The following is a 27,235-nucleotide window of genomic DNA, read 5'->3' on the forward strand; positions in this document are numbered from 1 at the left end:
ACAGAGTGATACAATAGTTGCATTAAGTAAAATAATTATTATTGGCTAGTTAAATAATAAACTTAATTTGGCATATATTCCAGGTCTAACTGCCATTGTGTCATTCTCGCACATCTGTGCAAAGCACAATGTATACCATTAAAGCACATTTTTGTAATTTTAGGTTATATTTTGTTGTACACCTCAGATGATAAAGGCAACATCTACAGTCGTGGCCAAAAGTTTTGAGAATTACATAAATATTGGAAATTGGAAAAGTTGCTGCTTAAGTTTTTATAATAGCAATTTGCATATACTCCAGAATGTTATGAAGAGAGATTAGATTAATTGCATAGTCCTTCTTTGCCATGAAAATTAACTTAATCCCCAAAAAACCTTTCCACTGCATTTCATTGCTGTCATTAAAGGACCTGCTGAGATTATTTCAGTAATCGTCTTGTTAACTCAGGTGAGAATGTTGACGAGCACAAGGCTGGAGATCATTATGTCAGGCTGATTGGGTTAAAATGGCAGACTTGACATGTTAAAAGGAGGGTGATGCTTGAAATCATTGTTCTTCCATTGTTAACCATGGTGACCTGCAAAGAAACGCGTGCAGCCATCATTGCGTTGCATAAAAATGGCTTCACAGGCAAGGATATTGTGGCTACTAAGATTGCACCTCAATCAACAATTTATAGGATCATCAAGAACTTCAAGGAAAGAGGTTCAATTCTTGTTAGGAAGGCTTCAGGGCGTCCAAGAAAGTCCAGCAAGTGCCAGGATCGTCTCCTAAAGAGGATTCAGCTGCGGGATCAGAGTGCCACCAGTGCAGAGCTTGCTCAGGAATGGCAGCAGGCAGGTGTGAGCGCATCTGCACGCACAGTGAGGCGAAGACTTTTGGAAGATAGCCTGGTGTCAAGAAGGGCAGCAAAGAAGCCACTTCTCTCCAAAAAAAACATCAGGGACAGATTGATCTTCTGCAGAAAGTATGGTGAATGGACTGCTGAGGACTGGGGCAAAGTCATATTCTCAGATGAAGCCTCTTTCCGATTGTTTGGGGCATCTGGAAAAAGGCTTGTCCGGAGAAGAAAAGGTGAGCGCTACCATCAGTCCTGTGTCATGCCAACAGTAAAGCATCCTGAGACCATTCATGTGTGGGGTTGCTTCTCATCCAAGGGAGTGGGCTTACTCACAATTTTGCCCAAAAACACAGCCATGAATAAAGAATGGTAGCAAAACACCCTCCATCAGCAACTTCTTCCAACAATCCAACAACAGTTTGGTGAAGAACAATGCATTTTCCAGCACGATGGAGCACCGTGCCATAAGGCAAAAGTGATAACTAAGTGGCTCGGGGACCAAAACGTTGACATTTTGGGTCCATGGTCTGGAAACTCCCCAGATCTTAATCCCATTGAGAACTTGTGGTCAATCCTCAAGAGGCGGGTGGACAAACAAAAACCCACTAATTCTGACAAACTCCAAGAAGTGATTATGAAAGAATGGGTTGCTATCAGTCAGGAATTGGCCCAGAAGTTGATTCAGAGCATGCCCAGTCGAATTGCAGAGGTCCTGAAAAAGAAGGGCCAACACTGCAAATACTGACTATTTGCATAAATATGTAATTGTCAATAAAAGCCTTTGAAACGTATGAAGTGCGTGTAATTATATTTCACTACATCACAGAAACAACTGAAACAAAGATGTAAAAGCAGTTTAGCAGCAAACTTTGTGAAAACTAATATTTGTGTCATTCTCAAAACTTTTGGCCACGACTGTACTAGGCTGCAACCTTTACTTCCATACAGTGCCTTTTATAAGTATTCACCCCCTTGACTTTTATCGTGTTTTGGTGCCTCACAACCTGGAATTATCATGGATTGTTTGAGGATTTGCATCATTTAATTTACAGAACTTGCCCACAACTTTGAAGATGTTTGTTTTACTGTGAAGCAAACAACAAATAGGACAAAATAACAAGAAGAAGTCAATGTGCATAACTATTCACCCCCCTAAATTCAATACTTTGTAGAGCCACCTTTTGCCGCAATCACAGCTCCAAGTTGCTTTGGATAAGTCTCTATGAACTTGCCACTGGGATTTTTGCCTATTCCTCCTTGCAAAACTGCTCCAGCTTCTTCAAGTTGGATGGTTTGTGCTTGTGAACAGCAATCTTTAAGTCTGACCACAGATTTTCTATTGGATTGAGAGCTGGGCTTTGACTAGGCCAGGGATGGGCAAACTGCAGCTCTCCAGCTGTTGTAAAACTACAAATCCCATAATGCCCTGCTGTAGGATGATAGCTGTAGGCAGACTGGGCATACTGGGAGTTGTGGAGAGCTGCAGTTTGCCCATCCCTGGACTAAGCCATTGCAACACATTTACATGTTTTCCCTTAAACCACTCAAGTATTGCTTTAGCTGGAAGGTGAACCTCTGTCCTAGCCTCAAATCACGCACAGAGTGGTACAGGTTTTGATCAAGAATATCCATGTATTTAGCACCATCCATCTTTCCATCAACTCTGACCAGTTTCCCAGTCCCGGCTGCTGAAAAACATCCCCACAGGATGATGCTGCCACCACCATGTTTCACTGTGGGGATGGTGTTCTTTTGGTGATGTGATGGGTTTGTGCCAGACATATTGTTTTCTTTTTTTCTTTTTCTTTTTTTTTTAAGTTTGTTTATTAAGTTTTTTCTTACAATACAAAATTGGAATAAAATTTAACAGTGCTGAGTCAGAGTACAACAATGCGCGATCTGCCAACATTACAGATATAAAGAATTATAACACATTGAACAGACAGAAACATACAAATCTAGTGCAGAATCTACACTGTTTTAGGGAGTTTCACAACTCCCCAATCGCTTCCAAATTACTGTTGTCTCAGATCATCTTCTGTCTATCCATCCTTATCACCCATCTCCCTCCCCCCTTCCTGATGGTCATCTCGGTGAACTTCGCTGGTAGCCGCTCCGGTCCCTCTCCCCCCCACCCCCACCCCACATATCGTTTTCTTTGATGGCTGAAAAGTTCAATTTTAGTCTCATCAGACCAGAACACCTTCCTCCATACATTTTGGGAGTCACCCACATGCCTTTTCGCTAACTCACAATGTGCCTTTTTGTTTTTTGCTGAAAGTAATGGCTTTCTTCTGGCCACTCTGCCATAAAGCCCAACTCTATGGATCGTACGGTTTATTGTCGTCCTATGTACAGATACTCCAGTCTCTGCTGTGGAACTCTGCAGCTCCTCCAGGGTTACCTCAGGTCTCTGTGCTGCCTCTCTAATTAATGCCCTCCTTGCCGGTCTGTGGGTTTTGGTGGGTAGCCGTTTCTTGGCAGGTTTGCTGTTGTGGCCTGTTCTTTCCATTTGGTTATAATAGATTTGATGGTGCTCCTGGGGATCATCAAAGATTTGGATATTTTTTTTTATAACCTAACCCTGACTTGTACATCTCAACAACATTGTCCCTTACTTGTATGGAGAGTTCCTTGGTCTTCATGGCAGTGGTTGTATAGTGATGCCTCTTGCTTAGGTGTTGCAGCCTCTGGACATCATTTCACTAATTATGTCACTTCTGAAGGTAATTGGTTGCACCAGAGCTTTTTATGGGCTTCCTAACAAAGGGGGGTAAATGCATACGCACGTGCCAATTTTCTGTTTTCTATTTCTAAACAATAGTTTTATTTATATATTTTTCTCATTTCACTTCACCAACATAGACTATTGTGTTCTGATCCATCACTTAAAATTTAGATTAACAAAACATTGAACTTAAAGGGAACCTGTCACCTGGATTTTGGGTATAGAGCTGAGGACATGGGCTGCAAGATCGCGGCTAGCAAATCCGCAATATCCATTCCCCATAGCTCTCTGTTCTTTTATTGTGTAAAAAAAAACATTTTATATGTATATATATAAAAGAAAACAAATGGCGGCACTGGAAGAAAACAATGTGGGTACTAGGTCCAGGGATGTAGCAGCTTACCCCGTATGATAAGGATGAAAGACGGACAGCACTCCAAGTAAAAATAGTGGTGTTTATTCACCCATGTGGATGGCAACGTTTCAGCTCATACAAGAGCCTTTTTCAAGCAATGAACACAGTGCAAAGTGGGGTATATATAGTCCAACCCCTATTACATCACAATATAATCAATTAACAACAAAATATACAATTAAAGTGCAAATAGTGCATATAAAAAGTCAAAATACATGTACAAATGTGTCTTACTCATCAGTGGCGAAGCGCATCAATATTGTATCAAAAATACAGTAGGAGGTAAATATATTATACCATAAAAGTGCATTGATTGGTAAGTGAATACAGGTGCACAAAGTGTGGGAGGAGGGAAAAGAAATGATGCTGCAAAGGGGAGGGGGGAGCGGTGACATACCCGGTGCTGTTCCCCGTGCCACACATGTCGTATGCCGCTGTATCCGGCGTTCCGATGGAAACACTGCGCAGGCGCCAAGTCGCATCAAGATTATGGCATGATCTCATCACATGAAGTTGCCGGAGCATGCGCACAAGTGTCGAATCACTCCGTCGGCCATCTTGAAAAAGGTAAAGACCTCCCAATGGAAACACTGCGCGGGCACTAGATCGCATCAACAATACAGCATATTGTCATCGCATGTGGTAGCGAGAGCATGCGCAGAACTGTAAGATCACTCAGTCAGCCATCTTGCAAAAGGTAAAAAGTTAAAAACCTCCCACCAGTGTATGTGCGCATGTCCATGTAAAGAATAGACAGGACAGCGCAACACGGAAATAATGCCGTGTTCTATAACGTGTACCCATGCGGGACAAGGGAGAGGCTGCAGCTCAATAAAGATACAAACCCACATCCCAGCACCGCCCCGCATACTCCGAATCTCCTCCTTGCTCCCCGACGTCACAAAACTAGAGCGCCGTAATCTCGCGATACGCAAGCTAGCGCATTCGCAGTGTCGGCATAGTGTTCCTTCCCTGTGCTGGCATCAGCCTCAGGGAACGAACTGCGCAAGCGCTAACTCGCGCATTGCGAGATTACGGCGCCCTAGCTTTGTGATGTCGGGGAGCAAGGAGGAGATTTGGAGGATCCGGGGCGGCGCTGGGCTCAGAGTCAGAGAACACTGGACTCATCTATGAAGCATGGAGGAGACAAGACTCATCTAAGGTTCATTTACATATATATATAAAATGGGTTTTTTTTTTACACAATAAAAGCACAGAGAGCTATGGGGACTGGATATTGCGGATGTGCTAGCGGCGATGTAGATGTCCATGTCCTCAGCTCTATACCCAAAATCCAGGTGACAGGTTCCCTTTAAGACTGTAATGTAACAAAACATAATAAAAGTCAAGGGGGGGTGAATACTTTTGCAAGGCACTGTATGTAATACATACCACAATCATAAAAAGCATTAGAACAGGGCATTTACCAAAATTAAAGGGGCTGTCCGGGTTCAGAGCTGAACCCGGACATAACCTCATTTTGGCCACTCTAACATGAGCATCGGAGCATTTCAAGCTCCAATACTCTCCTTTGCCCTGCGCTGGACAAGGGCTTGTTTCTATATATTCTCACACTGCTAGGTTATTCAGCGCAGGGCAAAGGAGAGCATCGGAGCATGAAATGCTCCAATGCTCATATCAGGGGGTCTGCCTGGGTGAAAATGGGGATAGTCCGGGTTCAGCTTTGGACCCAGACAACCCCTTTAAGTGACAATAAAATGAATGCTGTTAAAAATGATCCAGTGAAGGTTCATAATATTTTCTTACCTAATATAGTTCCACTTGTTATTCAAAGTGTATAGCAACGTTCAACTCTAGCTAATATGCTACAGTAAAGGCAGTTGCGTACATAGATAAGTAAGGGCACTATAGCAAGGATCAAACCGGGCCCCCCAGACAGGACAGAAGGGTTTCTGCCTAAACCCCTTTCAATGACCCTTGGGCCATATTTCCACTGCTTCATTTGCTAAAATTTGTTCCTTTAGAGGGTAGAGTCCTGACCAAGTTTTCACCTCCAGTAGAAGGGGAGATAATCCCAACTAAGACTGGGCCCCCTCTTGCCCTGGGCCCCATAGCAGTCGCATGGGCTTCCGCTATGGGAGTTACGCCCCTGAGTAAAGGTGAGTTTACACAGTCAGATACAACACCTCATTCATAAAAAGCAATATGCTGGCCAGATGGTGCCACAGAAACTGTTCAAAAGCAACATGGTGCCTGTAAACCAATCCATCAAAATATGCGCTGCAAAAGCCAAAAGGTGGTCTTTTCCTTTTGAACCCTGCAGAGTACTTAAACAACAGTTTACGTCAACATTTATGGCATTTCCATACCCAGTAGAATCCACCTACCAGTTTAAAGAACGTGGTGTGATGGTGTGTCTCAGATGCAAAAGGTGGGCACAGCATATTGGGGACTGAAATGCAATATATGTGGAAAAGTAGAAATTTTCATTTTACACAGTCCGCTGCACATTCATTTTTGCAAAAACCCTGCAGGGTCAAAATGCTCACTCCACCCCTTAATAAATACCTTGAGAGGTGTAGTTTACAAAATGGGGTAACTTCTCAGGATTCCATTTATCATTTTACCCTAGAGTCTCTACAGTTGTACAAGCTGCATAAATCACCACATTGGGCCTCAAATGCACATGAAGCCTTTTTACTCCTGAGCCCTGTTGTATTTCAAGGCAAAAGAATAGGGCCACATGTTGGGCATTTCTAAAACTAGAAAGCACAGCATACAGTAATAAGAGGGCTTACGTTTCACATTGGTACATGCTAGGCACAACATACTGAACACTGAGATAGCATATCTGCGGAAAAAGTGCAATTTTCACTGCATTAATTATTCAAAAACATCTGTGGAGTCGATAAGCTAACTACACCCCTTGGTACTATCCTGTGAGGTTTCTAAGATTTCACTTCCTCTGCAGAGCCTCTACAGTTGTCATCCAATGCTGTATAAATTACAAAACTAGGCCTAAAATATACATGGTGCTCTTTCTCTTCTGAACCCTGAAGTGTGCCTAAACAGCAGTTTATGAAAACATAGGGGATATTTACATATTCCAGAAAAATTATATGACAAAGTTTGGGGTGCTTTTTCTCCTATTACCACTTGTAAAAATAAAACATTTGAGGCTAAAGCTACATATAACTGAAATACAATGTAATGTTTAATGTAGCATGTTAAAAAAAATTCTGTTAAAAACACCTGTGGGGTCAATACTACACCCCTAGGTAAATTCTTTAAAGGGTTTAGTTTGCAAAATGGAGTAACGTTTTGTGGTTTTACACTGAACTGGTACCTCAGGGCCTCTGTAAATGTGACATTGCACCCAAGAACCATTTCAGTGAAATCTGCGCTCCAAAAGCAAAATGGCACTCCTTCCCTCCTCTTCCGATACACCAGTTTATGACCATAAATGGGATATTGCTGTAATCAGGAAAAAAATGCGTAATGCAAATGTGGGGTGCTTTTTCTCGTTACCCCTTGTGACAACGGAAAATTTTAGGCTAAAGCAACATTCTACTGGAAAAAGTTAACTTTTAACAGATAAATTTCTAAATTCTATGAAATGCCTGTGAGGTCAAAAGTGCTCACTACATCCCTCAAATTCCTTGAGGGGTGTAGTTTCCAAAATGGGTTCATCTTTTGGGGGTTTCCCACTGGAGAGGTACCTTAGGGTTTTTACAAATGTGACACAGTGCCCAAAAAACATTCCAGCCTTCCAAAAGCAAAATGGTGCTCCATCTCTTCTGAGCCCTGTGGTGTGCCCATGCAGTAGTTTACAACCATATATTGCCGTATGCTTAAAAATGTGGGGTGATTTGTCTATTACCACTTGTGAAATTAAAAAAATTGTAGCTAAATCAACATTTTATTGGAAGAAATGTAATTTTTTATTATTACAGCCAAGTGTCAAAATACTATGAAACGCCTGTTAGGTCAAAGCACTCACTACACCCCTCAAAAAATTCCTTAAACGATGTAGTTTCCACTACTGGAGTTTTTCTACAGAGAGGGTACCTCAGTGGAGCCCCCTAAAATGGACATATCCGCTGGATAGGGGATAACCGTCAATAACCGGAATTATGTTCATTAAAGGGGTTGTCTCACTTCAGCAAATGGCATTTGTCATGTACAGAAAGTTAATTCAGGGCACTTACTAATGTATCGTGATTGTCCATATTGCCTCCTTTGCTCATATGCGCACTCCCACAGTCCTGGCTACCAGAATGACTGGCGCTTTTTCCTATAGTGTGCAAGCCCGACCACAGCTACCTGATTACAGGGTGGTCATAATCATGGAAACGAGAAGCACATAATGCAGTTGTAATGACCGAAGTCACGCACAGGGAGGAAAAAAGGGAAAGCCCTGCCCAAGGGAGAGGGAAAGGTGGTGACCCCTAACTCACCTTGCGGCTGGCACCTGACTGCCCTGACGTCCCTAGACGGGTTCCTCACCCGTGCGGCGATCACGTGCCTAAACCCTGGCTTTTCCTAAAATGAGCCCTAGATAGTGAACGGGCCGGTGGGATCGCTAGTCCGCACCACTGTCACTAAGAGGGAAACACCAGGGAGAGGACAGACAAAACAGACAAACACATACACCCAGGTGGGCGACCACAATAGACCACAAAGGTCCAACAGGGATCCGGAGGGTAGCGTTCTGGACCAACTACCAGAGAACGCAGCAACACAGCTCCAGAAGGTCAGAATAGATGTCCAGGCAGTAAGCTCTATATCTGGCAACCAGAGAAGTGTGAGAGAGGAATTTAAGGAGGTTTGGGAGTGCTGGACAAGGAACAGCTGAGGAGAAGGAGCTACGGATCCCTGAGTGAGCCAAAAGGGTTTGCAAAGCAAACCCAGAAAGCTACCATAAGGAAAACAGCCCTATCTTAAATAGAGCGTGCAGCCAACCGCTGCGACTTCCTCACCCCGGGTATAACGGAGTCAGGCGTGGTTCTCGATACCCTCGTGACAGTACCCCCCTCTCTACGAGGGGCTTCCGGACACTCAGGACCAGGTCTCTCAGGATGAGAGGCATGAAAAACCCGAACTAGCCTGTCGGCGTTTACCTCAGACGCAGGAACCCACATTCTTTCCTCGGGACCGTAACCTCTCCAATGCACCAGATATTGAAGAGAGCGGCGGACCCGACGAGAATTAACAATTTTGGATATCTGAAATTCTAGATTACCATCCACGACAACAGGAGGGGGTGGCAGCGGTGACGGTTCTCGAGGTGGAACATATTTTTTGAGTAACGACTTATGAAAAACATTATGAATTTTAAAAGTCTGAGGTAACTCCAGGCGAAAAGCCACGGGGTTGATGATGGCTACAATTTTGTAAGGGCCAATAAACCTAGGACCCAGTTTCCAAGAGGGAACCTTCAATTTAATATTCCTAGTAGACAACCACACATAGTCATTCACTCCTAGGTCCGGACCTGGCGACCGTCTCTTATCAGCCATGCATTTGTATTTACCGCCCATACTTTTCAAGTTAGCTTGCACCTCCTGCCATACCGATGAAAGAGATGACGAAAACCGTTCCTCTTCGGGAACCCCAGAAGACCCCCCCTCTTTGAAAGTACAGAATTGGGGTTGAAAACCATATGCACCAAGAAATGGTGACTTGCCAGTGGATTCCTGACGACGATTATTTATGGCAAACTCAGCTAACGGTAAATATGATGACCACAACTCTTGGTTTTCAGACACAAAACATCTTAGATATGTCTCAAGGTTTTGGTTGGTACGCTCAGTCTGTCCATTCGACTGAGGATGGAAAGCTGAGGAAAAGGACAAGTGTACCCCCAAATGGGAACAAAAAGCTTTCCAAAATTTAGAAATAAACTGGGTACCCCGATCCGAAACAACATCGGAGGGGACCCCGTGAAGCTTCACGATTTCACTGACGAATACCTGAGCAAGAGTCTTAGCATTAGGTAGTGCGGGTAACGCAATGAAGTGTACCATTTTGCTAAACCTGTCCACTACTACCAAAATAACAGTTTTACCCGCAGACAAAGGTAAGTCAGTGATAAAATCCATTGACAGATGGGTCTATTGGGAAATGACGAGTGGTAATAGAGACCCTGCAGGACGTGTATGTGAAACTTTTGCGCGTGCACAGGTAGAACAAGAAGACACAAAATCCAATACATCCTGACGCAACCTTGGCCACCAAAAACGACGAGACAATAGCTCCAAGGTTGCTTTACTACCCGGGTGCCCAGCAAGTGCCGAATTATGATGTTCCTTTAATAAATTCGAAACGTAGGTTCAACGGTACAAACAATTTCTCTGAGGGGCAAGAGACCGGGGCATCCCCCTGGGCATCTAACACCCTCCCCTCCAAAACAGAGTGTACCGCAGAAACAACCACTCCTCTTTGAAGAATGGGCACCGGATCACTCACATTACCCCCTCCAGGGAAACAACGAGATAGTGCATCAGCCTTGGTGTTCTTTGCCCCAGGACGATAGGTAATCACAAAGTTAAACCTGGTAAAAAATAGCGACCACCTAGCCTGTCTAGGGGTGAGACGCTTAGCTGATTTGAGGTACAGAAGATTTTTGTGGTCCGTAATCACAGTGACGGGGTGGACTGCCCCCTCTAAAAAGTGACGCCACTCCTCAAACGCAAGTTTAATAGCTAATAGTTCCCTATTGCCAATAACGTAGTTCTTTTCTGCTGCAGATAGTTTTTTAGAAAAGAAAGCACAAGGACGCCATTTGCCAGGAGAAGGACCCTGAGACAACACCGCCCCCACTCCCACCTCTGACGCATCGACTTCAACAATAAAAGGCTGAGAGACATCAGGTTGGACTAGTACAGGTGCTGAGGTAAACCTCTCTTTTAGAGAGGAAAAAGCAACTTTAGCGGCGTCAGACCATTTAGAAAAATCAGTCCCCTTACTAGTCATGTCAGTAAGCGGTTTTACAATAAGTGAATAATTTTTAAATGAATTTCCTATAGAAATTCGCGAAGCCCAAGAACCGTTGTAGTGCTTTGAGGTTCTCAGGAAGATCCCAATCTAAAATTGCCTGGACCTTCCTAGGATCCATACGGAAACCTGAAGCAGATAAAAAATAACCTAGGAATTGTATCTCCTGAAGGGCGAAGACACATTTTTCAATTTTAGCATAGAATTAATTCGTCCGTAGGACCTGCAGTACTTGTCTGACATGCACCTCATGTGTTTTCAGATCAGACGAATAAATTAAAATATCATCTAGGTATATTACCACAAACCTGCCGATTAGATGACTAAAAATGTCATTAACGAAATGTTGAAAGACGGCAGGAGCATTGGTCAGACCGAAAGGCATAACTAGATTTTCATAATGCCCCTCAGGGGTGTTAAAAGCTGTCTTCCACTCATCCCCCTCCTTAATACGAATCAGATTGTAGGCCCCCCTAAGATCAAGTTTGGAGAACCACCTAGCACCCGCAATCTGGTTAAACAGGTCAGGAATGAGAGGAAGAGGGTATGGATCTCGGAATGTTTATCCGATTTAATTCGCGAAAATCTAAGCAAGGACGCAGGCCCCCATCTTTCTTTTTAACGAAGAAAAACCCTGCAGCCACGGGTGAAGAAGAGGGTCTGATGTGTCCCTTAGCCAAGCTCTCGGAGATATAATCTTTCATGGCTTGTCTCTCTGGACCCGAAAGATTATATAACCTGGTCTTGGGTAATTTTGCGCCGGGAATAAGGTTAACCGGGCAATCATAAGGACGATGAGGTGGTAACTTCTGACAACCCTTTTCAGAAAAAACATCCTCAAAATCCAAAATAAATGTAAGGTAGGGTAGTTATGGAGGCGACTAAGCAATTGCTATTTAAGCAATTTTCTCTGCACTGCTCACTCCACTCCAATATCTCCCTGGCCTGCCAATCCACTACTGGATTGTGCGCTACCAACCAGGGAAGACCCAGCACTACCGGAGTGGGAAGCCCCTTCAGAACATAACCTGAAAGCATCTCGTTATGGTGGTCCCCTACCCGAAGGTGTAAATTATGAACAATGTGGGTGAGGTTTCTCTGAGACAGGGGAGCAGAATCAATAGCGAATATGGGAATGGGTCTCTGTAACGCACAGAGAGACAAACCCAAAGTGCGGGCAAAATGGGCATCTATCAAATTTACCCCTGCTCCACTGTCTAGAAAGAAAGAAATAGTCTCCGTCTTATCACCAAAAATAATAACTGCTGGCAACACAAATTGCGATGTACATATGGAGGAAACGTATACCCCCCGGCTGACATCCTCCACACAGCCTGGGGTTAGTAGTTTTTTCGACGGTCTTTTGTTTCTGAGGAAAGAAGGACAGACATTAATGAAATGACCCCTCTCCCCACAAAAAAAACAAACCCCACGCCTACGGCGAGCCTCAGGAGGACGGACCTGACGAGTAGTTCCTCCTAGCTGCATAGGCTCGTCTAAGTCCGTACAGACTAACTGCTGCTTGGGAGGGGTTACCAATTGCTCCGGTTTTTTCAACCTGTCCCTAAGGCGTCTCTCTATACGGATAGAAAGGGACATAACCGCATCAAGGGAAAAGGGTGTCTCATATAAAGCGCATCCTTAACCCTTTCGGATAACCCAGAGCAGAACTGACTCCTGAGAGCCGGGTCGTTCCATTGGGTATCTGTAGCCCACCTACGGAATTCAGAGCAATACTCCTCTACCGGCCGCTCTCATTGTAAGGGTCTCCGTAATCTTGATTCAGCCAGTGCGACTCGGTCAGGGTCGTCATATATGAGACCCAAGGCCCCGAAAAACTCATCCACTGACCGAAGAGCCTGGGAATCAGTAGGTAAAGAGAACGCCCAGGACTGCGGGTCCCCCTGCAGCAGGGAAATAACAACCCCCACCCGCTGTTCTTCATTACCAGAGGAGCAAGGGCGCAGTTTAAAATATAACTTACAGGCCTCACGGAATGTCAAAAACTTGTCCCTTCCCCCAGAAAATCTGTCAGGGAGAGGGACCTTGGGTTCCGCAACAACCTGGTTACCAGTAGCAACCGCTGGGCTTGCGGTCAGTTGCAATCGCTGCTGTTGCTGGAGGACCGACGCCTTCAATCCTGCCACCTCCAAAGACAGGCCATGAGATTGTTTGGACAGAGCAGCAATTTGATCCATACTGGATTCTAAGAAGGTAATTATTTTTATTTTTACCTACACAAAATAAGGGCCAGATATAATGTAATGACCGACGTCACGCACAGGGAGGAAAAAAGGGAAAGCCCTGCCCAAGGGAGAGGGAAAGGTGGTGACCCCTAACTCACCTTGCGGCTGGCACCTGACTGCCCTGACGTCCCTAGACGGGTTCCTCACCCGTGCGGCGATCACGTGCCTAAACCCTGGCTTTCCCTAAAATGAGCCCTAGATAGTGAACGGGCCGGTGGGATCGCTAGTCCGCACCACTGTCACTAAGAGGGAAACACCAGGGAGAGGACAGACAAAACAGACAAACACATACAACCCAGCTGGGCGACCACAATAGACCACAAAGGTCCAACAGGGATCCGGAGGGTAGCGTTCTGGACCAACTACCAGAGAACGCAGCAACACAGCTCCAGAAGGTCAGAATAGATGTCCAGGCAGGAAGCTCTATATCTGGCAACCAGAGAAGTGTGAGAGAGGAATTTAAGGAGGTTTGGGAGTGCTGGACAAGGAACAGCTGAGGAGAAGGAGCTACGGATCCCTGAGTGAGCCAAAAGGGTTTGCAAAGCAAACCCAGAAAGCTACCATAAGGAAAACAGCCCTATCTTAAATAGAGCGTGCAGCCAACCACTGCGACTTCCTCACCCCGGGTATAACGGAGTCAGGCGTGGTTCTCGATACCCTCGTGACAGCAGTGGGAAAATGAATCAAGCCAACAAAGGAGGCAATATGGACAATCACAATGCATTATCAAGTGAATTGTATAAACTCTGTCTACATGATAAATGCCATTTGCTGAAGTGAGACAATCCCTTTAACCAGTTAATATATTATAACTAGGGATGATCGAATCGAACGCTCGCTCCGTACAGTATTCAAACAAAGTATTATGTGAATCGACTTCGGATCTTTCATCCAAAGTCGATTCACTCATCCCTAATTATAACTGTCCGGGCGGTTGGGACTTAAAGGCAATCAAAGATTGCAGATGCACGCTAATCGTGCAGCTGCTGAGCTGGCCCTGTCTTCTGTATCACTGTATACACAGTACTGAACGGGTGCTGCATATACAGATCAGGAAGCGCTATGCAGCTTCCTGTGACCGCCGGGGCCAGGAGAATGCAGGAGCTACTGAGTCGTTCTAAGACCTCTATCAGCCCTGCATTGAGTCTGTGCAGTGCTTTATAGTGCTGTACAGCCTCTCTGGGGGCTGTATTCCCCATGTAACTGGGGTTACTATGTAAAAAAAAATAATAATAATGTTAAATGTCCCCCTAAGGTCTGGTATTGCGAAATAAAAAATTAAAGAAGTGTTTTATTAAAAAAATAAATTGACATAGTTGGTATCACCACATCCATAACGACCAGCTCTATGAAAATATCACATGATCTACCCCATCTGGTGAATGCTGTAAAAAAATAAAAATTATGTCAAAGCATCTATTTTTACCTCCCAATATAATATCAAATGATCACAACGTCATTCGTACCCCAAAATGGTATTAATGAAAAAGTCACCTCGCCCTGCAGAAAACGAACCCTCAAACAAAACCTTCACCAAAAAATAAATAAATAAATAGGGCTCAAAATAAATGGCCAAAAAAAAAAACATGATTTTTTTCGAAAATGCTCTTATTGTGTAAGACACACAAAAAAAGTAGACCTATTTGGTATCACCATGTCTGTAACGACCTGCTCTATAACAATATCACATGACCTTCCCCGTTAGGTGAACAAAACAAAACCTAAAAACATAATACCAAGTGATCAAAAAGTCTTATGTTCCCGAAAATGGTATAAATAAAAAGTACAGTCTGTCCTGCAGAAGACATGTACATTGGCAGGAATGTTATGGATGTTAGTATAAGGCGATCCAAATATAACCGATTTTTTATAAAAAGTGATTTCCTATATATTATAGGAAAACATGAAAAAAACTACATGAAAAAATGATATAAATGTTGTATTTCCATAATCGTATCAACCTGCAGAATAAAGTTATCATACATTTCACATGGTGAACCCCATAAAAAACTCACAGAATTGCAATTTTTGCTCACCTCACCTCCCAAAAACATGACATGAAAAGCGATCAGAAAGTCAAATGTACCCAAACATGGTGCCAATAAAAACTACAGCTTGTCCTACAAAAAAGAGCCCTCACACAGCTCAATAAACAAAAAATAAAAAAGTTATAGCCCTTAAAATTAATTTCAGCAAATTCCATGTTAGAAAATCCAGATGCTGCTTCTTCACTTCTGAGCCCTGGCATATTCCCAAACATCAGTTTACAACCACAAATGAGCTGTTTCTGCATTCAAGACAAAATGGGTAACAAATTGTGGGGTGATATTCTCCTATTATTCCTTGTGAAAAATAAAGTTTGGGCCCAAAACACCATTTTCTTGTAAAAATTTTTTTTTCATTTTAACAGCCAAGTGTTACAAATTCTATGAAGCGCTTGTTGGGTCAAAGGGCCTACTGCACCCATTAAAATAATTTGGGTGGTGTAGTTTTCAAAATGTGGTGACATATTGGGGGGTTCCACTGTAGGCGTATCTCAGGGTGTCTTCAAAACGCAACATGGTGCCCAAAGACCATTCCAAAATCTGTCCTCCAAACACAATATGGCACTCATCACCTACTGAGCACTGCCTTGTGCCCATACAGTAGTTTATGACCACATATGGGGTGTTTTTGTAAACTGTAAAATCTGGGTAACAAATATTGAGTTGATTTGCTGTGAACTCTTGCTGTGTTACAGGAATAAAATGGATTAAAATGGAAAATCTGCAAAAAAAGTGACATTTCTAAATTTCGCCTCCATTTTGCTTTAATTCCTGTGGAACACCTAAACGGTTAAAATGTATAAAACCTGTTTTGAATACATTGAATGTTATAGTCTATAATGGGGTCATTTATGGGTGTTTTTTATTATGTAACCTCCTCAAAGTGACTTCAAATCTGAATTGGTCCTTAAAAAAAAGTTAATTTGGGAAATTTTCTTGAAAATTAAAAAATTGCTTCTAAAATTCTAGGCATTCTAACGTCCTAAAAAAATGTAATGACATTTACTAAATAATATCAACATTAAGTAGATTTATGGTGAATGTTAATGAATAACTATTATATGTTTTTATGTGACTGTTGTAAAAGCAAAGAGATTCATGTTTAGAAAATGTTTAAAGATTTTCGGTAAATATGACATTTTTAATAAATAAAGGTAAAGCATATTGACTTACATTTACCACTAACATGAAGTACAATGTGTGTCAGGGAACCAGGGGTGCCGTTTCGCATCGGGTTCGCAGGCGCGAGCGGCGGGCGCAGATAGCTCCTCCTCTTCCTCCTGACAGGACACCTGTCGTCAATGTGGCCAGTGTCGCCAATGTGGCCACAAGCCATACGAGCGTAGTGCACATGCGCCATTCCAGATCACAGGTGCTACTGAGGCTGGGGGAGGGCTTCAGCCTCCGTCACCGCCCTCAGCCTTATGATTGGCTTCTGACTAGGAAGCCTCCTGGTTGCCCGGCAACCAGGGAGGCAGTCCTGGGTTCACTGTGTACTTAAAGCCAGTCAGAGCCTTGACTCATTGCTGAGTTATTCAACCTTATGGTGAACACCCAGCTCTTCCCTGTGAATCCACAGTTTATTCTGACTTCCTAGCTACCGACTCCTTGCCTGTTTCCTCGATTACGATTTCTGCTGCCCGCCACGACCCGGAACTGGAACCGACTACCCGATTTTATTGACCTTTTTGTACTACGCCAATTTTTGGGATTATTTCGTCCCTGCCAAAGGATTCCACACCTGATCCACTATTCCAGTCCTGACATAATAACTCAGCCTAACCATGGAATCCGCGGGACCTGCAGACGGTGTCCCTTCTTTGTCCGAACAACTGACGATGATGGCACAAGCCCTTCAGGACATGCAGGCCAGCCATGCACACCTATTAGGGAGAATGCGTGCCCAGGAGCTGCGCCAGGCCCAGTTCACTGCACTACCACCCTCACCTCCTCCCGCTCCACGCACCTCACTAGAAGTGGTGAACAGTGAAGCAGCCGTAGCCCTACCAGAATGCTTTTCTGGAGAAGAAATGCCGTTCATTTATTATTTCCTACGAGCTACTGTTCTCCTTGAAACCTAGCACTCCTTGCACTTACTCCTCGGACTACGTCAAAGTACGGACAGCTATCACCCTGCTCACAGGACCCCCACAGACCTGGGCCCATCAGCTCCTGCAAACTGATAGCCCAGTGCTGTCCTCTTGGGGCTCTTTTGTTTCCATGCAGGCACTCTTTGACGACCTTCTGCGTGCTTCCACCTCTAGGGACACTCTCCGTTTCCTGCGACAAGGAAGGCGTCCAGTGGAGGACTACATTACGGAGTTTCGGGAGATCGCACCAGATACCGGACTCAATGAAGTGGCCCTTATCGACCAGTTCCGGATCAGACTGTCGGACCAATTAAAAGACAAACTCGCCCGTATCGGGGTCCCGGAGGTCCTGGAAGGGCTGATGAGCACGGTTACCCAACTGGACCGCCGTTTCCGGGAACAAAGGACGGAGAGACAGCACGCTTTGCCTCCTCCTGCACGGCGATCCAATCCTCTTCCAGTTTCAGTGCTTGGGCAATCCTCCACAGTGGGAGACCTCACCCCGGACGAACCAATGCAGGTCGGAGTAGTCAGGGGTCCACTCTCAGCAGTGGAGAGGTCCAGAAGGCGAACTCTCAATCTCTGCCTCTACTGTGCCAAATCCGGGCATATGTTGAGAGACTGTCCTGTCAAACCACCTACAGGTAGGACTGTCAGTTCCGCTGTGTTCTTGAACATACCTGTATACCACGGTTCTTCACATCTAACTATGTGTTTCTCTGCAGCTGAACAGAACTGGCCATGAACTCACGGCCTTAATCGATTCGGGCGCAAGCAGCTGTTTTTTTTATTCCAAACTTGCCACGCAGCTAGGAATACCCTTGCGCCCCAAGGAACACCCATCCAGACTCCACATGGTGGACGGCAGTACATTAAAAACCGGACCTGTCTCTTTGGAATCACAACCTCTTACCCTTTCCATTGGTCGCCACCACCGTGAAGAGGTAGTGTGGGACATCGTACTCTCTCCTTTGTTTCCTGTTATCTTGGGCATTCCATGGCTTAGAAAGCACAACCCCCAAATAGACTGGGCCCTGGGACGTGTCACATTTCAGTCCTCTTATTGCATCTCCCACTGCATCTCCTCCGCTCCTGGCTCTCTGCTGGTCCTGGCCTCATCTCCTCAGGTATTACCCGCTAAATACGAAGAATATGCGGATGTCTTTGAGAAAGCAGGGGCAGACACCTTACCTCCCCAGAGACCTTATGACTGCCCCATTGATCTACACCCCGGGGCCCTGCTGCCGTACGGACGGTTATACAACTTGTCTGAGGCCGAGACCCAGGCGCTGAGGGATTACATTGAGGAAAGCCTGGGGAGCTTCATCCGCCCGTCCAGCTCCCCAGTCGGTGCAGGTATCTTTTTTGTGGGGAAGAAGGACGGGGGTCTTCAGCCCTGTGTGGACTACCGGGGCCTTAACAACATCACAAGGAAAAATAAATACCCTCTCCCTCTCATCCCTGATCTCCTGGAACGAGTGAAGGATGCCAGAGTGTTCTCCAAGATCGACCTCCGGGGGGGCTATAATCTTGTGCGGATCCGTGGAGACAGATGCATCAGAGAAAGTCGTCAGGACAGTTCTCTCCCAAAGACAAGGGGAGAAACAACTCCTATACCCAGTGGCATTCTACTCCCGCAAGTTAACCAAGGCGGAACGAAATTATGATGTGGGCGAGAGGGAACTACTGGCCATAAAAAATGCGCTGGAGGAGTGGCGGCATCTGCTGTAGGGAGCCAAGCACCCGGTAACTGTCTATACTGATCACCGTAACCTAGAATACCCTTGTACTGCTAAGAGGTTACGGCCCCGGCAAGCCAGGTGTGCCCTCTTATTTTCCCGCTTCACCCTCCAGATAACATATCGTCCTGGATCAAAGAACAGGAAGGCCGATACCCTCTCCCATCTTCACGACTCCGATGCCGTGTTTTCACCTCCAGAGACCATCCTTCCAAGCACCTACTTTTTGGCCACACAACATTCATTACTCGAAGAGATCCGACAAGCCAGCGTGACCGTACCGTCAGAAGCAGCACACCTGCCACAAAGGCAGGGTCTACGTTACCATCAGGGAAAGATCTACGTGCCTACTTCCCATCGGGTGCCGATCCTGCAACATCATCACGACCACCCAACCGCAGGTCACCGGGGAATACGCAATTCCTTAGAGTACAAGCAGAGGCAGTTCTGGTGGCCTTCCCTAGCGGCGGATGTACGGTCCTTGTGCCATGCACAAGAGACCCCACACCCGCCAGTTGACCCCCTACCACCTCTACCCGTGGCAACGGTGCCCTGGAGGGACCTCGCCATGGATCTCGTGGTGGATTTACCTCCTTTACAGGGCCACACTACGATCTTGGTTGTAGTAGATAGATGCACCAAGATGGCCCACTTTATTCCAACTACCGGCCTTCCAACAGCCCAACATACCTCAAAATTGTTTTTACAGCACGTGTTCCGCCTACATGGACTCCCCTCCTCTATTGTGTCTGATAGGGGTTCGCAGTTCACCTCCCGTTTCTGGAGCCAATTTTGCCGCTGCCTCCACATCACCTGCAACCTGTCCTCTGCTTATCATCCCCAGTCCAACGGCCAGACGGAGAGGACGAACCAAACCTTGGAGCAGTATCTCCGCTGCTATTCGTCATACCTACAAGACGACTGGGTGGACCTTCTCCCTCTGGCAGAATATGCATACAATCAACAGCAGAATACCTCTACGGGACTCTCACCCTTTTATGCGAATTACGGGTACCACCCCTTGACGCTTCCAGACCTTCCGGTGGACATTCCCGTACCTGAAGTGGCCCAGCGCCTCCGTGGTCTCCGGGGTTTGCTACGTACCCTAGTGCGGAAGCTTCGCACTACCCAGCAACAGCAAAAGACTCAGGCCGATCGGAGACGCACCGAGAGCCCCAAGTACAGAAGTGGGGATAGAGTATGGTTATCTTCTCAGCACCTTAAACTGACCTGCCCGTCCAAGAAATTGGGCCCTCGCTATTTGGGACCATTCACCATCGCCTCAATGGTCAACGACGTTGCGGCGAGACTAAACCTGCCCACTTCATTTAACATCCATCTGGTGTTTCATGTATCACTACTGAAACCCTACCGTGCCAACACCCTTGTGTGCAGAGTGCCGGTGCCACCCGCTCCCATTCAGGTGGATAACAATGATGAATATGAAGTCCAGGGGATCTTGGACTCCCGCAGACGCAGTGGAGTCTTGGAATACCTTGTCCACTGGAAGGGATATGGGCCAGAGGAGCGTTCCTGGGAACCAGCAGGTAACCTTCATGCAGACGGCAAGGTCCGCGCATTCCACAGGGCTCATCCTGATCGGCCATCCCAGGTTCGCGGCCGCTCCTTGGTGGGGGGCTCTGTCAGGGAACCAGGGGGGCCGTTTCGCATTGGGTTTGCAGGCGCGAGTGGCGGGCGCAGATAGCTCCTCCTCTTCCTCCTGACATGACACCTGACGTCAATGTGGCCAGTGCGCCTGCGCGAGTTGGACGCCGCGTGCGCGGTACACAAGCCGCACGTGCGTGCGCGGGGATACGAGCGTAGTGCACATGCGCCATTCCAGATCACAGGTGCTACTCAGGCTGGGGGAGGGCTTCAGCCTCCATCACCGCCCTCAGCCTTATGATTGGCTTCTGACTAGGAAGCCTCCTGGTTGCCCGGCAACCAGGGAGGCGGTCCTGGGTTCACTGTGTACTTAAAGCCAGTCAGAGCCTTGACTCATTGCTGAGTTATTCAACCTTATGGTGAACACCCAGCTCTTCCCTGTGAATCCACAGTTTATTCTGACTTCCCAGCTACCGACTCCTTGCCTGTTTCCTCGATTACGATTTCTGCTGCCCGCCACGACCCGGAACTGGAACTGACTCCCCGATTGGATTGACCTTTTTGTACTATGCTAATTTTTGGGATTATTTCGTCCCTGCCAAAGGATTCCATACCTGATCCACTATTCCAGTCCTGACAATGTGTCACTAGAAAAAAAAATCTAGAATTGCTAGGATAAGTAAAAGCGTTATTACCACATAAAATGACACGTTAGATTCACAAAATTAGGCTTGGTCAGGAAGGGGAGAAATAGCCTAGTCTAGAAGTCATTAAAGTCACTTCAGACGGGTCCTTGTCTTGCATAGGAAATCTGAAAAATTGCTTCTAAAATTCTAAGCCTTTTAACCACTTAATACATAATGACGTACATGTACACCATTATGCTCAGGAAATTGTATGAAGAGGCCTGCTGTGCTGAGCCCACTCCATATGCAGCGGGTGACGGCTGTATAATACCTGCTGTATTATACAGCACCCGGCTGTAATGACCAGGAATCGATATGGCGCCAAAACCGGTCATTTAACCCCTCAGAGGCCATGTTCAAAAAGCAAATCACAACATCTGTGTAGTTAGGCAGAGGGATGCAGCTCCTTCTGCCTTCCAATCAGAGCCTTCACTGTGAAAATGCAGGGGCTCTGATCGGTTGCCATGACAGCCTGGGCCCTGCTGGAGGTCTGCCATGATAAGCTGCTTGCAAAGCTGTGCATGATGCCCAGCCCAGCAGGCAGCGCATTAAATTATATTCACCATAATAGATCTCTATTATGGTGAAAGGGACATGGGATCAAAAGATCCTATGTACTAGCCCCCTAAGGGGACTAAAAGTAAAGTTTAAAAAAAAATGTAAGAAAATAAAACAAATATATTAAAATCATCCCCCTTTCGTAAAATAACATAAAAAATATATAAACAATAAAAAAATAAACATATGGGGTATCGCCACATCCAAAAACATCTGAACTTAAAAAACAACGCAACAGTAAAGACAAAAACACACTATTCACAATTTTTTTTAATTCACCTTTTTCCTTCGAAAAAAAGTTGAACAGTGTTCAAAAAGTTGTTCGTGCCCAAAAAATGATACCAATTAAAAACTTCAGTTCGTCTCGCAAAAAAACAAGCCATCATACACCTCTGGAGACAAACATAAAAGTTCTGACTGTCAGAAAACGGCGATGTAAATTAAAGAAATTTTTTTCAAAGGTTTTTATTTTTTTTAAAGTAATAAAACAACATAAAAGCTATACAAATTTGGCATGGACGTAATCATATTGGTCTGCAGAATGCCATAATGTCAAAACCAAAAAAACCTTGGGGGAGATTGTGTTTTTTTCAAATTTTACCCCACAAAAGAATTGTTTCCATTTTTCAATGCCAGACAGTAAATTAAATGGTGCCATTGAAAATGCAACTTCTCTCGCAAAAAATAAGCCCTCATATGTGAACGGAGAAATGAAATTATGTCTATTGTAATGTGGGTCACAAAGTCCCTGAGTCCCCTGATGAATGTGATAGCCATGGGAAAACATGTCGGGACACAACCTTTCTTTATAGAGGGATAGATCATGCCTACTGTACATTATATACAGGTGAAACTCGACAAATTAGAATATCGTGCAAAAAGTTCATTTATTTTAGTAATGCAACTTAATATTAGAATATTGTAAAAAGGTACAATATTCTAGGCTCAAAGTGTCACACTCTAGTCAGCTAATTTATCCATACCCCCTGAGCAAAGGGTACCTGAGATTGTGACTTTATGGCTTACAGCTTATGAAAACCCCAATCATCCAAATTATAACAAATAAAAGCTTGAAATATCTCACTTTGCATGTAATTAGTCTATCTCATATATTAGTTTCACATTTTAAGTTGCATTACTGAAATAAATGAACTTTGCACGATATTCTAATTTTTCGAGTTTCACCTGTAGGTACATTTAACTGGGACAATCTGTATACTTCTTTCTGTGATATCTACTCGACTGGGGTATCTAACATACCCACTGTTTTTATTTCCAGTATATACCTTATTCAGACTTGGTGATTATTTATTGATGACTTTTCACGACTGTGGTTTATTCCCCTACAGATTATCTATCAAATGTTACTTTTTGCTATAAGCTGTGACGAATACAACACCTCGCAGCCCCGCCTGACGTCACTACCTCAGGATCATGTGGTACGGTTTTGTCACTGGTTGCCAAGACGAGATGTTACACCCTCCCTGGGAGTACATAAGGTCAGCTTGGCACAGTTTACACAGACACCTCCTCCTGGCCACACGGGTACAGGGAGTGAGAGAGGGTGGCCCATGCTGTAATGGCTGGCACAACACTCGCCCACAACCCTGACAAGCTGAAAGAGTCTTTTGACTGCCCCAATGAAACAGAGCTTTACCAGCCCGGTAGACTGCCACTAGTTCCTCGTTAGCTATAAGCCAGGTCCGTTAACGGGATTATATCAGATCAGAAACCAACCCCAGGTAGCCTATAATGTCATGCCGAAACACGGACGTGGGGATTCGTGGATCGAGATACAGAACAGCGCAAGATACATTTATATATTTAATTGCCTTAAGGGCGCACTAGACTTAACACTATATACACACAGAGTTAAACAGATCATAAGTCAGTTACCGGGTAGATAAGTAATCTTTTGGGTTATGACTAATGCTATAGCCACACGGGAGCAGTGACATCAGCAGGTTGTCAACGGTCCCTCCAAACACATTACACGATGTGACCCCCTTCAGAGAAAGATAATGGCCTCTGGCCTGCATGGGCATTTTCACCTGTAGTTGGTCACTCCCCTCCCTCCCCCGAGGAGGAGCTTCTGAGGCAGCTAAGAATCCAAAAACCCATTATGGATCATAGCTCCTCACCGGAATATCATAGGGGGATGGGTTCTGGCTACAAGTAGAGACCAAACATGGCGCCGTTATTTGATTCCTACTAGTAGTTCTCCGTATCTCCCCTACCTTGCACCCTACCAGCACAAGAAGATTGGGAGAACGTCAGTCTCGGTCCCAGGTTTGCAGATATGTAACCGGTTTATTTCTGTAATGGACGGTCAATTCATAATCCCTTATGAACTCCCGGTTAAATTAAGTCTGATGGATTTTAGTGATCTATGTAATTAGCTCAGATCCCCCACATTTTTTTTCCCCTGTAAGATGAATTAGCCTCCATGCTGGCTGAGTAGGGTGTGAACTGTAGACACGTGATCTGCTTTGAAGCAGGGCCACCTGGGGGTCTGCTTCCTCTGCTAGGTGACAGCAAATGGCTCCACATTCCTCACATAAGCCTTAGGCCCCTTTTACACCAGAGAATTCCACGCATTGGACTCGCAGCATGTATCAGAGAGAGCACCCGCCCTGATGGGTTGCATAGCATTATATTCCCTTGGTTGAACTTGATAGAATTATATATTTTTTCAACCGTATTAACTATGTAACTATATTGATTTATGATGCTATATAACCCTTACAGTTCTGGAATGCATTTATATAACACTGGCAGCATTATGTCGGTGTTATACAATACATTTCACACGTCTAAGGGTTATATAGCATCGTACATCAATATAATGCTATGCAACCAGTCAGTGCTTGGAGGTCAGGACGGGTGCTCTCGCTGACACATGCTGAGAGTCCAAAGTGTGGAACTCACTTGTGTGAAAGGAGCCTTTTTTCCTTTGTTTCTACCAAACAAAGTGATCGGTTAACAGAAGGGACACACTAATACTATAGTTAAGGGTTGACTTACCTATTAATAGGCCTAATGGAGGCTGGCAGCTTGGGAATGCATTAAGAAGGTCCACCACGCTGATTGCATGCGCTCTAATAAAACCGTTATAATCAGAATTGCCCTGTTTGCTGCAGAGCTCCAGCAATCTCCGCTTCTCTGCAACATCAGATGTATACTCCGCCAATGCACGCAAGAAGGCCTACAGGTTATGTACAAAATATCACATATTAAAGTTTGGGAGTTTTGATAAAGCAATGCTTTCTGATGTATACATTTATGCACAGTCATTATACATATTGTAGACAAATTCAGATAAAATAAGTATGCATTGTTTTGTAATGTATCTTTACATAATATGCAGCATGTCATGTGTAAATTTAATTGACAGTTATGGATTACAGAGCTCAATAAATTAGTCCTGGAAAACCCCTTTAAGCACCCGCTTTTAACAAATTTTAGAAATCTTATAGACACCAGTATCTAAAGTGTTACTGTTATATTACAATGGTACCGTACTTTAAGGCTTTAATGACCAGCTATTTTATTTTATTTTTTATGTTTTTGCCTGTTTAAGTGGCCAGGACTTACCTTTTATTTTTTCATTGACATGGCTGTTTAAGACCTAGTTCTATACAAGAGAAATTAAATTTTTGTGCTGTTTGAGAGTATATATAAATGACTTTTTAATGACTTTGTAATGAAATGACTCTGTAATGACTTTGTAATTACTAAACATTTGTGATGCAAATACAGAACATTTTTGAGATTGATTTTCCATACACTGTACATATTTCACAATGAATAATCTGTTAAATTGAGTTGTACAGGTTATTTCGGACATGTGGATACCATAATCACAAAAACCATTAAAGAATTACTGTCTTACAAAATTAAGTTATACTTGTAATGTATTGGTATCCTGTATGCTATTACATTATCATCTGCGGCACAGATTGTCGTTATGGCAACACTGTGCCCCAAACAGCAGGATTACTGAACTTACAGTCCTAAGGGTATTTTATAGGTCCCCAGGACTGACTGCACAGGACTTACCCAGCCTCCAATCAGAGGAGGAATTCCCCCTTTATCATGCTGTGGTCACAAACTGAGACAATCAAAGGGTTAACTGTTGGGAATGGAGCTACCTCCGATCCTGGCTACAAAAAACAGACTGTTGGGAGGGACTGGGGATAACCTTTCAGTCATGGTACACAGTGGTATAAATGACAATTTCTGTGGGGAAGGAAAGTTATTCTTGATAATGATTTAAGGGAACTAGAAAAGAGACTCAAATTCAGGACCCCTAGTGTAGTTTTTTCAGAAATAGTATTTCTAGTACTGGTGCCACAAGCATCAATAGGAAGACGGGGGAAGCTCAGAGGGTTAAATAACCATCTCAGAGGATGGTACAGGAATGGAAGGTTTGCGTTCATGGAAAACTGACTTCCTCATCAGCTACAGTCTGTACAGCATGGACAGGCTGTGGCCATGCAGCTATGTTGGGGGAAAGAATGGTTAGACAGCTGGGGGAAGGGAAGGTGGTCATATGAAAATGGGGTAGATAGAGTAGACAAAGAGTGAGGATGAATTAGAGTCAGAGTGACAGACAGGAGACAGGGGAGCAGGAGAGCATGATTATTATTATTTTTTCTTTAGGTACCACACGCACCAGGGGCTAGTTAAGAGGGGAAAAAAATCTTAGAAAACCTCTTTATGGATGCAGCAATTTTTTTTTTTGCTTCTTTAAAGGCTATGTACAGGAGGGGTGGAGTAAGCCACTGACTGGCAGACGCAGTGCAAGTGTGCTCCTACAAAACCCAGCTAAATCCTCCTCCATCCGTGGACCCTTGCATTACTCCTGGGTGATGCGGCACTCATTGTCCTCCTCAGCACACCAGATATATACTACTACTGGGGAACTCACCTCATACCACCGGATCTTGACACGTGGTGAGGCCCGCTGTGGTTCCACCCTCCGAAGAGACCCATCATCTTCCACCTCCAGTAAGTCTCCTCATGCATAAAGGGACCCCTGGGTGGAGCCATGCACCACTGCAGGCCTGTTACCTGGGGCTCCCCTGTGGATGCAGCCCGCTGTATACATAATAGACGGATAACGTCTGCAAGGACATAGGTGATACTGCGACGGGCCCGACTTGCAGCTCCCTACAGCTCTCCTGTGGTGCTAAACGTGTGCGCTCTGTGGGATAGATGCACCTCTCCCCATCCTCCGTTTGATCGCCAACTGGAAAATCTGTGGCCTCCACGTTAAGGCAGCGGGAGATCTGATTCCGCGCTGTGTGGCCTATATAGACAGT

General features: G+C 44.8%; 1 protein-coding gene across 2 annotated transcripts in view; it reads right to left on the bottom strand.

The window, feature by feature from the left end:
- MTRR (5-methyltetrahydrofolate-homocysteine methyltransferase reductase) overlaps nt 1–27,235 on the bottom strand; it is a 1,123,497-nt gene that overhangs the window by 529,201 nt on the left and 567,061 nt on the right. For both annotated transcript variants that reach the window (XM_040431866.1, XM_040431867.1), the window contains exon 9: nt 24,936–25,116. In XM_040431866.1, coding sequence (XP_040287800.1) covers nt 24,936–25,116 — 181 coding nt within the window. The remainder of the gene's footprint in view (nt 1–24,935; nt 25,117–27,235) is intronic.

This window comes from Bufo bufo, chromosome 5 (assembly GCF_905171765.1).
Source record: "Bufo bufo chromosome 5, aBufBuf1.1, whole genome shotgun sequence".
NCBI lineage: Eukaryota > Metazoa > Chordata > Amphibia > Anura > Bufonidae > Bufo > Bufo bufo.